Raw genomic sequence first — 13,659 nt, forward strand, 5'->3', positions numbered from 1 at the left:
CACCAAGAATACAATTTAATACCTGTGTAACTTCGATTTTTACTTTAGCATTCAAAGATATACTTAAGAGCATCTATATGTTGCATTTTTAGCCGAGAATGTCACAGTTGTTGATGTTAAGTTTGATCTCTTGTGGAACAACAGTATGGACATCAAAGGTTCTTCAGCCTTCAATGACTTTCGAGATCTTTTGCAACTCAACGTGAGCAATTTTTCTTCCCTTAAAAACGTACCTATTATTGACACAATGCAGAAAACTTTGCTTTAAACTTAATAAACTTTGATTTTTGAGGACCCATAAGTGGTCAGCTTAACGCTCTTGATCTTTTTTATGTCTTATCTTATTTAAAATCCGAGTTGATATTGGTTAAGTGTAGTAGACGCCCCTTGTTCACGCTGCTTCGTAGAAAAAACGGGATCTGAGCAGGCGTTATACAGGAAAATGGAACCTTTATAATTTCATAAGAATTTACTTTCCGCACGAATTCTCTGTTAAGACTTTCCTGGTGAAAAAGGGAAAACCCCTTTCAATTGCATTTTTTATTTAACCCTTTTGAAAAGACGAATTTTATCAACGCCCAAGGTCTAAAAAAATTATTTTATACAATACCTTTTATCTTAGAATGAGAACCTACATATAAGAACTATATTTTATTTCCATTTGAATTATCTTTTTTGATATTTGCCTAAAAAGAAAAACATAAATTGCAACAGAATCACAGTATCAAATCAATCATAAATTGCAAATACTTTTTAACCGAAGAAGAAAAATGTAAGCAAAACAGAAAGTACTTTCGCGGAGAAAAAGTATCAAATTTGCATCTAACTTTAGAAGCCAAATACGGGTTGTAGATCTATAATATAATCAAAATTACTTGTTAGCAATGTTTGCTACATAGAATTTAAATGTATAACCATAGATTTAATCAAATATTCTTATCAAAAGTCATTCTTTTGAAAAGAAGCAAGTAACGTTGCATAGCTGTATACATATTTGCAAAATCAAGCCCTCCTCTGGAGTATTACACAACTTGAATTGACGAGAAGATTAATGAATGCAAAGATGTTAGATCAATAAATCTGATTGCATTGAGAGGAAAAAGCCTCCTTTTTTTATGTTTCGTATTATTTAAACAACTGTTTAATGCGGCATTGTTTTACCAGATCGATGCATTATTTTATCAAAATTCGGCCTCTACATCATTTTGGGCGTGAATTAATGGACTTCTTTTCTAGATTATGTCCTTTTTGCTCATTACTTAATTTTTTATTTTAGCTTTACGTTTCTTGCATCAAACGATCTCTTCTCCTTGTAATAAGTTGATCGTTGTGTTCGTTTTGTCATTTGTCGTTTTCTTCCTGCTCACATTTTTTATTTGCTTCAATTGGGCATGTTTCTCATCATTGAAATTTCAAAATTTTAGGCAAGAAGACTCTTTACCTTCTCATCTGTCAACTCAACATACCTTACTACAAGTGTCGGCTCACTGCGGTATGTTAATAAGAACAAACTTGATTTTTGAGCAATTGATTCTTGAGAAAATGCTGAAGAATTTCTTCTGTTTTTGGGTGTGTATTAGTAATGGAAGCTGATTGGTAATGAAAATCAATGCCACGATGATGCCGTAACAGCTGGCTAATTGCTTTCCAACCAACTTGCAAGATGATTTTCTATATATAAGTTAAATTTCAATCGATTTGAAACAGAAAACATTGTGAAGCATACTATACCTTTTGTCTGGCAATCTTTAGAGTATAAAGCGTCAGAGCGTAGAATGGTCATTTGTACCTTTCAAAATGCTAGCTTTTTAAAAGATGTTTTCAACTTTTGTATCATTTTCCAATTTTTTTCAGTCAATTTGCTGTATAAAGACGAAATCCTATCTCTATTTATCATTTCCTTTCGTTTAGGCAAGGTAGTATTGTTGGGACATTTACGCTCGTTTTTACTGGCCTTGATTCTTTTCAAATACTTCTTCTGCAAGAGGCAATAGAAAACGATAAATATCTTGGAAAACTGAAGATAATTGGTTCAAATCAGACCTATAAAACTACCATAGGTAAGGCTTATTTCCTTTGCCGCTTTCTCAATAATCTAATTATTCTAGCAATGTTTATTGGGTATTTAAGATCTAGGTAAAATATGGTTTTTAAAGCAGCATCAGTTATCTTGTGAAATATCAACAAATTGCTTCAAGTCCAAATACATAATGGCAAAAAGTGCCTATGAATGTATTGACCTATAATCTCTTAAAATATGTCTTCCAGATTAGCAAAATGCATTTTCTGCCCGGTTTTTTCTAAGTCAAAATGCTATGCCAAGATTCAATTACAAAGATTGTTTCTTCTATGTCACATTATCACAAAATGAAGAATAATTAATATTGTTCTGTTTATTGTAGCATTATTGGGGATTTACCCTGTGGGATTGATTGTTGCTACTTTTATGCAACCTCTGCTAACATTTTCTAGTCTCTATTCAAAATATCAGTCTATAGTTTGTATTCTGATACATCTTATTAGTAGAATGGAATCAACTTGAACTTTTCATGTACATTAATCAATGTATATAGGACAGAATATATGAACAATTTCCAATTCAAAGCATATACTTTTACTTTCCAATATTTCATTTGCCCTAGGCCTTTGCCTTCAGATCATTATTCTCCTGGAATCATGCCATCGAATAAAGGACTTTTCTCGCCTCTTTGTGTCAGTGGGTATGGGGGGAAAAACCTCGCCTTCGCCCAGTTTTTAGCGTTTTTTGTCGGCACGTTTCATCATTTGTAGGCAAATTTGCTTCTTTTTGTGGTTTACGCCCCCTCCCTACCAGAAAAATTAATTTTCGCCACTGCTCTGTTTAATCTTTCAATTTAAAAAATGAATGGGAATCACCCGTGTTAACTGTACTAAAAGTTAAACAGAAAATTCCTTTTCATCCAATTGATTTTTCAGTGCCCGGATCAGCTCCACTGAACTTCACACTAACGCCATTAACATCTACATCAATCACAGCTTCATGGGAAGAGCCTCCGTTGCAGCACCAAAATGGCAACATAACTGGTTATATTTTGTTTTATAAAGAAAAGCTTCTGCGATCTGAGCCATACAGCAGCATCGCAACTACTGGGTTGAAGCTAACCCTGTTTGGTTTGAAGGTATTCACAGAATATACCTTCCGTGTTCTTGCTTACAATGAAAATGGCAATGGTATAGCAACAGAAGAGAGATACATCTATACAAAAGAATCAAGTATGTTTTTCGTAATACCCATAGCAATCTTTTATCACATAGATCATTGCTTTATTTACGTTATCTTTGTATGGAAGGAAAAAGCATTTGCTAATAGCAGCTAGATGGTTACGAAATATCAGATTCTTTTTTTATTACGTTTATTCCTAGTCCTAAAAAGATATTTTTCCCAAAAGATATGGAAAAGCTGGATTGTTTGAGAGATACTTTCTTCCAATACTTTTAGCGACTATTGTCAATCTGACAACGCTTCCTTCATCGTATCACTGTGATATACACCTTGCATCTTCTTCGCACCCACAATAACTTAATCTTCTTGAAAAAGCCAGATATTTCTAAAAACAGCTATAAAGCCTGTAGTATTTCGTGTTTTTAAAACTTTTTCAAGTATTTCGTGTTTTTAAAGCTTTTGAAAAAGCCAGAAGATTTTCTGGTTTTTTCAAGAAGGCTTAACAATAAAGCTGGAAAATATCGTGCTTTTTATGCAAATCACTAGAAATTTCCGAATTCGGACTAGGAAGCCCAAGCTGGATTCGTTTAATCACCTTAGATGCTTCTTGGTGTGCATACTTGGGGTTGGGGAGCTACGCGTGTGTGATTGATTAAGATAACTGAAATTTTGAAACTAGAAGTATATTCATATAATACACTGTGTAGCAATAAGCGATGTATTGAGAAAATATCTTCCATGGCTTACTTCTTAAAAAATGTTAGCAGTAGTAGGTATCTTTCCCTAAATGCAACGTAGTCCTAAATGCAAAGACATAGAGATTTTGCCCTATTTTACACTATACTAAGATTCACATGGCTCCAAGATAAATTTGCACCTTACAGAGCCAAGCCAGCCACCTAAACTTGTTAGTGCCAACGGAACTTCTGGGTTCACAGCAATTGTCCAATGGACTCATATAACACAAGAGCAGTGGAATGGGCAACCCCTTGGAACTCTCATCAAATATGACAATCTCAATGGACACAAAGGGAATGTCTCTGTCACATATCCTGGATCTTCGGTACTTCTTTCCAATCTATTTCCAATCTCAACATACGTGATTGATGTCTGTGAAATGACAGCTCCAGGACCTGGGCCTTGCCAGAGGGTGCAGGCTACAACATTACCTAGTGGTAAGTCTTTTTGAAGATATTTGAGAGCTAGCTAGCAACTACCCTGGGTACCAGACTCACTATATAAAATATATAGTGAGTCTGGTACCCAGGGTAGCTAGCAACGAGCTTTTGAGATATTGGCTGTTAAAAAGCAGAGTATACCTTTTATTCATGAGCTATCTACAGTTATAATTTCAATGTAAAAACCCCAGCTATCCTTTAGTTCAAAATAGATTTGGAAGCTGCATCTTTTCTTACTCCAGTCATTACACTTACTGCACAGTGTTTTTTGTTAACTGCCCACATGTATTGTAAGCAACGTTGTTCAAGCCTCCTTTACATGAAATCAGTCAATGTTCAGTCATGGGGGTCCTATCGCAATCGAAATTACAGTAAAAATCCATTGTTTTTAATTAAGCGTTGATTGAGGTTGAACATGAAAATGAAGGGCGTAACAGTCAAATGTCAAAGGTTCGAAGCTTAAAGGTCAAAAGACATTAATTAGGCCATAAGCTCTGAATTGAAGGAGGGTTTCTTTTCAAAAATCTATCGCTATTACCCAAAGTGTATAGAATTCGATATCGTGTAAAATATTTCTATTTGTCATTAACCAGTTGATTTTTCCAGCTCCATCGAAAGCACCCGAAAATGTGATCATCGAGAGCATCTTGTGGCATAGTCAGATAAAAATCGAGTGGAGTTCAATAAATTCTGCTTTTGTACACGGTGATTTGCTGGGCTACAAAGTTCTGTATACGCTTAATAAAATAGCAGGGCAGAACATTGTTGGATCAAAAACATTGGTGAAAGAGGTACACCCCTCGTTAAATAACTCAGTGTTGTCAGACTTGCAACCAAATTCCCAATACAGTATTCAAATTTTGGCATACAATATTCAAGGGGATGGAGTGATGTCTGCTGTATCGTATGGAGGTATGTATTTTCTACCTGTTTGTGTCGCAGTACTTAGTACTCAGTAACTACTTAGTAATCGGAACTTGTTTATGCATAAGCATGTGCATATTTTTCTCAACATAAGATTTTTCTAGTAAATGTATCGCTTAGGTAAATAGATACTACAGTTTTTCAAACCCCCTAAAAACTTTTGAAAAAGATACTGCTCTCTTTCAAACCTTCTCTACAAATATTCCCAACCCACACACAGTCGCATAACGAAAGCATCTTGGGCCCTACGGAAAAATCTGAGACGAAGCCCTTACTTACGGAGTGCAAGAAAATCCCATCCAACGCTATATTATTGCATGTTAAACACAACATCAACATGTGAAAGCGATGATTTTTTCTCTTAAACTAGGGAAAGATGAGTGATATAAGCTACAGTTGAATTTTAAAAGCATTTGAAAATAAGACGAACTTGAGCGAAGTTTTTAAAAGCATGAATACAAAATCAAATTGGGTCACCATTTGGTCGGGAATCTTTAGCTATCAAACTAGTGCCTTAAACTGCGTTTAGGCCGGTTTACACGATCATATTCAGGTGATCTCACTCAAATTCATGTTTATTTGCTATGAAAGTATACTCTTATTACATCAGCAGTCGTGATCGTTAACACTGTCGTTTACACGATAACAGCATGTGATCATATGAAAAATGTGACGGAAATTTTAATGGAATATGATCGTGTAAATCGGCCTTTACGTCAACGCTCACACACATGCACAATCAGCATCCTGTTTTTGCAATACAATTCCCTGAAAAGAATCGGTCGTAGCAATAAAACCATGCATACACGAGGTACCAAACAAAATCGCCCATATACAGAAATCTTCTATAAAATCTAGCAACAGGAAAAATTTTGCTTTGTCTCCTACTGGACCCAGAGAACACTAATTTTCTAATTAATGCAGGGAGTTCTGATTAAACAGAATTGATAATGAGCATGTATCAAAGAAATTCGAACTAAAGATCTTGATCAAACGAAATAAACCTCAAACAAAAGTCTGCCCGAAAGAACAAGCTGTGGATTTTAGCAAAATGCAGTTTCCATAGAACTGAGTATCCAAAGAACAAAGCATTTTTCATAAGTAAACATTGCATTTCCCTATCAATCAAATCCAATGAGCCAAAATTTATGAGATTAATTTCAAAAATAAAAAAAAAATAAAGTCATTATAGCATTGCTAATAAACAAAAATTATTCTGAAAAGAATTTTCACAAATCTGGCTAATATAGTATCATTCTAAGTCAAACACAATACCATTAATATTTTCTGTTCTAGAAACCTGCGCCTGTCCTCCTAAAATGTATACAAACTTCGCTGCAAGTGCCCCATACATATACAGGGATAGTAAAGGAAACATCGACGGTCTGTTTGCAAACATTCTATCTAATCTAACACAATACACATGTGGGACATGCAAAAGGAGCCCAGAAAGTCAGATAGACTACAAAAATAATGGAAAGAATGGCTGGGCTGAAAAACGGTCGCTGCAAGAAATGAAAAAGGACATTGACAGTTATGTAGACATAAGTTTTCCTGTATTTGGAAGCAATGAACTCACAACATACTACGGATTTTCCTTTGTGCCAGTTTTCAGCCATCCTGGAGTAGTTTATTTTATCATCAAAGACAGTGTACAAGATCAAATAGCTAACATGATGCGTGGAGTTCTAGAAACATGGCCGATATTTGCAATGAATGTCGTGTTATTAACCTTAGCTGGATACATCATGTGGGCACTTGTAAGTATCGCTTAATAAATGTAAGTAGCCTCGTCTCAGGCGTCTTAAAAATGATAGCTTTTGACTTGAAAGCTCCTTTATCTACCAACCCTGTTCAGTTGTAGTATAACAGTAGCATATTTAACTAAAGTTTCATATTTTCAAAGAAGATCCTTCAGAGGGTAATTGATTTACTTTTAAAATAGCTTAAGATATCTTTTTGTTCTTCAAATAATTCACTTCATTTGAGTAAGATTTGCAGCTATAGAAATGACAAGGATCGAAATGGCAAAATGAAAATAAAATGAAATAAACTGACGATAACAACAAAGTCATAAAACGATAATTTCAAGCTGAAAACAATTCACTGTTTTTGAAACATTATAAGATGAGTAAGCTTAACTTGCTTAAAGGCTCGCTTGCAAGTAGCCTGTGTTCTGCTACAAGCACAATCCAGTCACACACACTATTATGCACATGACACACACTAGTAAAATTACCTTCAGACAATAACGGCTAGGTCTTTTGCAGGAGTTTGGAAACAAGGAGAGCGATTTCCCTAACAGCTGCTTACCAGGAGTTTTCGATGGAATGTACTGGGCATATATCACAATGGGAACACACGGGTAAGATCTTATGAGCTGCCCTAGAATGATCAAAGCACTTCAACTGTTTGGCTTAGGCCGTTACAGGTTCAACGGTAACCAATAATAGTAGCCAGACCTATGTGCATTTTTGATTGAACTTTTCAAATTTTTTTATACAAATGGAGATGATATATGGGTTGACGACACAAAATTTCACTTGGCTCAAAGCTTAGTAAATGATGCAGAAAATATTTCATACAATATATTAATTTAATGGTCATCTGACGCTAAAATTACTAAACCAATACCAAAACGGATACATTTAAGGCTAGAAATTCATTAGATAAAGCATAAGATGTTTATGTATGCATAGAATGCATATTAATCATTATGTTTCCATTGTGCAAAGTAAATATGGAAAAATCGATATACCGTATTTCCTCGAAAATTGGCCGACCTTCGAAAATAAGCCGATTCGAAAATATGACGATTCAAAAGTAGGCCGAAAAAATTCATTTCATAAAAAAATAAGCCGCAGCTTATTTTTATGGAAATACGGTAGTCTGATGAGTGCGCAAGAACGAAACTCAGAGAAACAGAGAACATATTCATAGGACACCAATGATCCAGCAATCAATATTTTGTTCAAATGATTTGCAGAGCATATTCTAGACTACTACATCTCTGTAATGTTTTTGACGAATAAGACTTTCACCTTTAGATATGGAGATCTGGTACCTCGAGGATTGGGACCAAGGTTATTTGCTATGGTCTGGATACTTGTTGGAATGATTAATCTGGCAATATTCACGGGAGCCTTAACAACAGCAATAACTGCAACTCAGGTTTACAGTGACCCATCGCTGTATGGAGTGGAGGTATGTCTGTGGAAAAAACTGATTTAGACTAACATGACCTTCGCCTAACAGTGCTGTTCTTATCAGAGCACTGTTGCAGTATTCAACAGGCAATATGCCAAAACACAGCTTCTGCTTTCACGATTGTTAAAACATGCTAATAGGTTGTTGGTATGAATTCAGTTGTTCTGTGAATGATTGGATCAAGTTACCTGCATGCTGATTGGTTTAAATCGAGTTAGAACCCTCTTGAAGCAAGTTAATCGAAGTGACAAGAGCCTCAAATTCATCACCTTTATATTGATAACTGCCTATATTAATGCATTACCAGTGCTTAACTCGGAATGACATCCGTTGTCACTTTTGATAGTGAGGATTGTCGTTACTTTTCGTCAAATATATTTCGCACAATTTAGAAACGACATATCTAGCTCCTTGTCGTAGTTATAATCATATCGAAGTGAGTTGCACTGTATATGTTTAACACCTTAACTAGAAGACATGTTAAAGAAAGCTCGTGTTGACGAATGAAAATCCTAAAATTTCATGCTTAGCTGTACGTCGACAACGAGAAATTCTTAGTGTACAATACTTGATACATATTTCTTGGCAAACAGGTTCTAAATTTTCCGAAAAGCGATGCTTAATCACATTGATCGCTAATATCAAAATGGTGATGTTCCTTTTATTTAGGCAGTTTGTAAATAGTGTCAGTGTCTGTTCTTATCAATGCAATCCAAAGTAATTCCTATCCGAGAATAAACATGACAATACCTGCCTTTGCAATTCATTTGTAGGTAGCTGCAATTCACGATTCAGTGGCGCATAAAATAGGGATTTACAGGAATGCCAAAGTTAACACAAGTATGGCTATTTTGTAATCACATCTTAGTCAAAAAATTATCCATTTGTTTTAAACAGTTCAGGAATGAGGACGTTATTTTTGTACCTGAGATAAATCATTTTGCGTCTGTAACTTCTACGCAGGTTTGTTATGCACTTGACATATAGTTTATATGAGCTTCTGTTTTTGAAATAGGCATACTTCGATAATTCATAACCACATCCAGTTGCACCATAAGGAACACGTCCAGTTGCACCATTAAGAAAAATTAGAATCATCTTCAATGTTTTATTCCACGTTGCAATCGATCTTTTGAGAAAATGTTTTCAAAAAAGAAAACCAAAAATTTATGTAAAATTTCTAGACCATTGTTAAGTTGACACTGGTTTACACGATGCACCTTAATATACCTGGTTTAGAACTGGCTTGTATTCAGTTAAAGACAGCGAGCTTCCTAAGAATAGAAGTCAGCAATGTCCTCCAATTTCGTGCTCACTGCCTGCATCATTGTATATAAGCTGGTTATTGTCTTTGGTATTAGATTATTTTTATGCATTTGCTAGCATTCTAGCAACATTCTGTCTGGCATTCTACTATGAAACTGTAGCAAAATGACTGGCGTGGTTCTGATAAGAATAAGGGCATAGAGTCATCGCTAAAAAATGAAAAATTTATTCGGTAAAGGTGACTCTTTTTAGTAAAGAGCGGAAGTTTGATGCAAATACATAAACATTCGTTTGATTTAAGTATTGAATTAACAAAGTTTGTTAAGTAGAGGCTTACTTTTCAGAGAAAAAATACAACACAATTGAAGAAGTAGCAGAAGCTTTGAAAACGCGTCAGGTCCGCGGTGCAATTGTAGACATATATTCTGCGGCAGCCCGGGAAGATCTGTTTTCGGATTCTGATATCATAGCAAAAAGAAGCATCAGATACCCAAGTGCCTATGGATTTGTATTGTCGGGAGACATGAAAAATGCAGCACCTCAGTTCAGAAGTTATCTCAATGCACAATCTAATACTATTTTGAAGTTCATTGAAGAAAGGACGGCTGGATTAGAGGTAAATAGATCAGTCTTTCAATTGGATAGTATACATTTTCCATTGGAAACAATGCAACAAATGGCTATTAAAACTTCTCGAAGGTAAAATTCGATATTGTCATATGGTATTGTCATAAATGTTACAAGAGTCTTGTGCAAAATTTTATCCAGTATTCTGTAAAACAGTTCTCGATTTATTTTTCTTTGCATTCTCTAAAACAGAATCGTGAACAAATACCTTTCATTTTACTTACTTTACAATGTTCTATGAAGTAATTCAATATAATTCTCTGGTAGAGTCTCTCGACTATCTTCCATTCAACTTCAATATAGTTCTCTACAAAACCATCAGTCTAGCGTGAATCGCCTATTGTGGCTTTTGCCTCACTCTTTATTTACTATACAGGTGAATGAAGAAAAGGGAGAGACGGTTTCAATGTTTGATTCTCATTCACCCCTGCTGAGGAAATCTCTGATAACAGTCAGCTCACTTTTCGTCATTGGATTTATCATGGGCTTTTTATACACAATTCACAAAAGGAAAAGGCTGTCATTAAAGGAACAAAAAGGTATTTGCAATACTTCTTGAAAAATTTATCCTTAGGAACAAAGAGCATTATTTGTCTGGCTTGCCTGCCCTGATGTCGAGCCACTTCCTAATAAATAACTTCGATTATGCAAACATAAATCTTGAGAAGAATATCAAATTTTTCTTTGAACGGTTAGGTAAACCAATTTTAATTAAAACGGTTAGGTATTACTGGGAAAAACTTAATTTCAATGTTAATGGAACACAAAAAATACCCAGCCTTTGTTAGTTTCAATTTAATTAAGTAAGGTCAATATTAGAAAAGTATAAAACAATCCCAGTTTTCTGTCTGTTCTGCTTCAAAAATACGAACGTAGTCTTTGGCCTAAAAATGACATTTGCGCTTCATGTAAATCAAAAATTTTAGCTAGATTTGGAAGAGGTTTCACTTTTTTGTACCATGTTGTAGGTTTTCGGTATTATGCTGCCAATATATTCAGCACAAAATCTGATTTAGTACAATATTTTTCTAGAACCGTTCGAACTCAAACATATTGAAAGAGTCTGTGAAGAAGCATTAGCAGAGTTTACAGACGCCTGGACAGAAAACGTGGAAAAAATGTATGCAAGGCATATGAAGAAAAGAATGGAGTTTCTTTCCAAGGACAACAAGCAGAAGATGAAAGGAGTTTTCGGCTCCTTCAGATTTTTGAAAGGCAAAAACCGCACCATACCTAGTAAAGAGACTATACTTTTAGGTAGCGGGGCCAGTTTTGATAATTTTGAAGCCCGTATGACAAACAGTAGAGCAACAGCTTTGACGGGTGCATGGAGCCCAGAGAACAAAACAGCTCGATCTCAGCGACCTTCGATTCACTCACACATGTCTACTATAGACGACAATGGTAAAAATATGCCTGATGTTAGCTAGTTGACAAATGTTTCGCATACAGTTCGATAGATATCAAAGGTCTTCATCAGAAAAGCTAACATGTGAATCTGTCGATCACGAGAACCAAAATATGTCAAAATGCACCAGAACAAGAAACCTTTGAAGGGACAAGCCTTGATGGGACATTTTACGAAGTATTTTTCAGCAATGCATTAAAGACTCCTGCGAGAGAAACGGCAAGGAGCAGTTTAGATCACACACTTCTTTTTTGCTGACAAACACAACAGTACTTTACCCAAACAAATCTAGCATCATCAAACAAGCAGGACAATGAGACCTATGAAAAGTGGACAAATAAGTCACAAAATTGATTAAAATTCCTAAGAAAAATGGAAAAGATGCTAGGTGAGCATGCGCCCAAATTTTATAGATTTGCATGCTTTTCATTTAAGAAGCTTAAGTTTTCTCTGTGATAACTACTCTAAATTAGATTCTAATTAAAAAAATGCTGAAAATGTTTTAATGAAATTTATTCGGGGCACGCATAGAACTAAAGAAAAAATAAGCGTGTTTAAGGAAATCTGGCAAATTGTCAGAACGCTGGACAAAGCTATGTTACGAATTTGTTGGCTTAAATAGTTTTTAGATCTGATCTTGCCATGCTGTCAAACAAAAACGTATAGAAACAGGAATTTAGAAAAATAATTATGACCGTAAACAAATGCTTGGGCAATTAAGACACTTTAAAGTATCTGTAAGGAAAAGGCTGCTATGGGCTTACATTATAAACATATTTTTGATCTAAAATTGTCTAAGTCTTTCAAACGTTGCTTGAACCGACAGTAATGAATGTAGCTAGCAAAGCTAAAGGAAAGATTATTTTATAAAGATTCAAAACTATAAAACATGGAAGTTGGGGAATAGAGAACACATTGCCTGAAATCCGAGAGTAACGAATTTGTAACTGGTCACCATTATATTGTCATGTTCATCTCAAGGCCTAAGCTGATGCACGTAAACGTAAATTATCAACAACCTTACGAAGTGTTGGGAGGTTTGTGAAACCTTAAAGCTTGGGAATAAATAATCTATTACAGAGTAATGATTTTCATATTTTTGCTTGCTGGAAACTCACGATAAGCTATTGACGTGGCCAAATTTGGCTGAAGAAGGCACATTGATGTCAAGCCTTTTCACAGCTTCGTTTCCATTTTGGAGGAATAATGTATAGAAAAATACCGTGCATTGCCAACTGAGCAGCAGTCATAGGATTTTATTTTATATGTCCTTTTGAAATGTCCAATATGCAAAATACATTTTGAACAATAGAGCCCGAAATGAACAGCGTTGTGGCATAATATTATGAAGGTAATATTAATATAAAATTTGTATAAATTTTTTCGTTTTTTTCTGTTTCAAGAATCTCTGTTCAATGAGCTTGCAATGGAGTAAGACTAAGGCAGTTTTGGAGCAATTGCATCTTAAATTTTCGATTGAAAAATTACAAAGGATAAGCCTAATAAATGGCGTGTTTTCATTATATCAAGTATGCACTCACAGTTATAATATCTTTTGTGGTAATCATTTGCTGTGGCATTATATTGGAAAAAGTGATATTGCACAATAATTTTTATGCTAAACAAACTTAAAAGTGTGAAGAATTAATTTGAAAGATGACGTCGCCATAAAAAAATTTGATAGCATTTTTATACATGATGTGTTGAAAAGTCATGACTGCAGTCAAGACTGTAAATATTTTTCAACCAAAATTTCTTTGCCCCCAACAAAAGTTTTGCAATTAATTTATCTCTGATTTACTGAAGTTTAAAAATTAACCTAATATGCATTTGTGTAAAGAATAAGA

General features: G+C 34.9%; 1 protein-coding gene across 1 annotated transcript in view; it reads left to right on the plus strand.

Annotated features, from left to right (window-relative positions):
• Positions 1 to 13,553, plus strand: part of LOC148957975 (uncharacterized) — a 31,347-nt gene extending 17,794 nt beyond the window's left edge. The window contains exons 13-25 of the mRNA XM_089113908.1: positions 93 to 202; positions 1,425 to 1,492; positions 1,912 to 2,060; positions 2,956 to 3,252; positions 4,087 to 4,377; positions 4,987 to 5,292; positions 6,601 to 7,064; positions 7,575 to 7,669; positions 8,352 to 8,508; positions 9,285 to 9,351; positions 10,122 to 10,393; positions 10,781 to 10,943; positions 11,437 to 13,553. Coding sequence (XP_088970034.1) covers positions 93 to 202; positions 1,425 to 1,492; positions 1,912 to 2,060; positions 2,956 to 3,252; positions 4,087 to 4,377; positions 4,987 to 5,292; positions 6,601 to 7,064; positions 7,575 to 7,669; positions 8,352 to 8,508; positions 9,285 to 9,351; positions 10,122 to 10,393; positions 10,781 to 10,943; positions 11,437 to 11,834 — 2,837 coding nt within the window. The 3' untranslated portion in view covers positions 11,835 to 13,553. The remainder of the gene's footprint in view (positions 1 to 92; positions 203 to 1,424; positions 1,493 to 1,911; positions 2,061 to 2,955; positions 3,253 to 4,086; positions 4,378 to 4,986; positions 5,293 to 6,600; positions 7,065 to 7,574; positions 7,670 to 8,351; positions 8,509 to 9,284; positions 9,352 to 10,121; positions 10,394 to 10,780; positions 10,944 to 11,436) is intronic.
• Positions 13,554 to 13,659: the final 106 nt, after the last annotated feature.

Source organism: Rhopilema esculentum, chromosome 19, assembly GCF_057945365.1.
Source record: "Rhopilema esculentum isolate cy_ngs chromosome 19, ASM5794536v1, whole genome shotgun sequence".
In the NCBI taxonomy this organism is placed as follows: Eukaryota; Metazoa; Cnidaria; class Scyphozoa; order Rhizostomeae; family Rhizostomatidae; genus Rhopilema; species Rhopilema esculentum.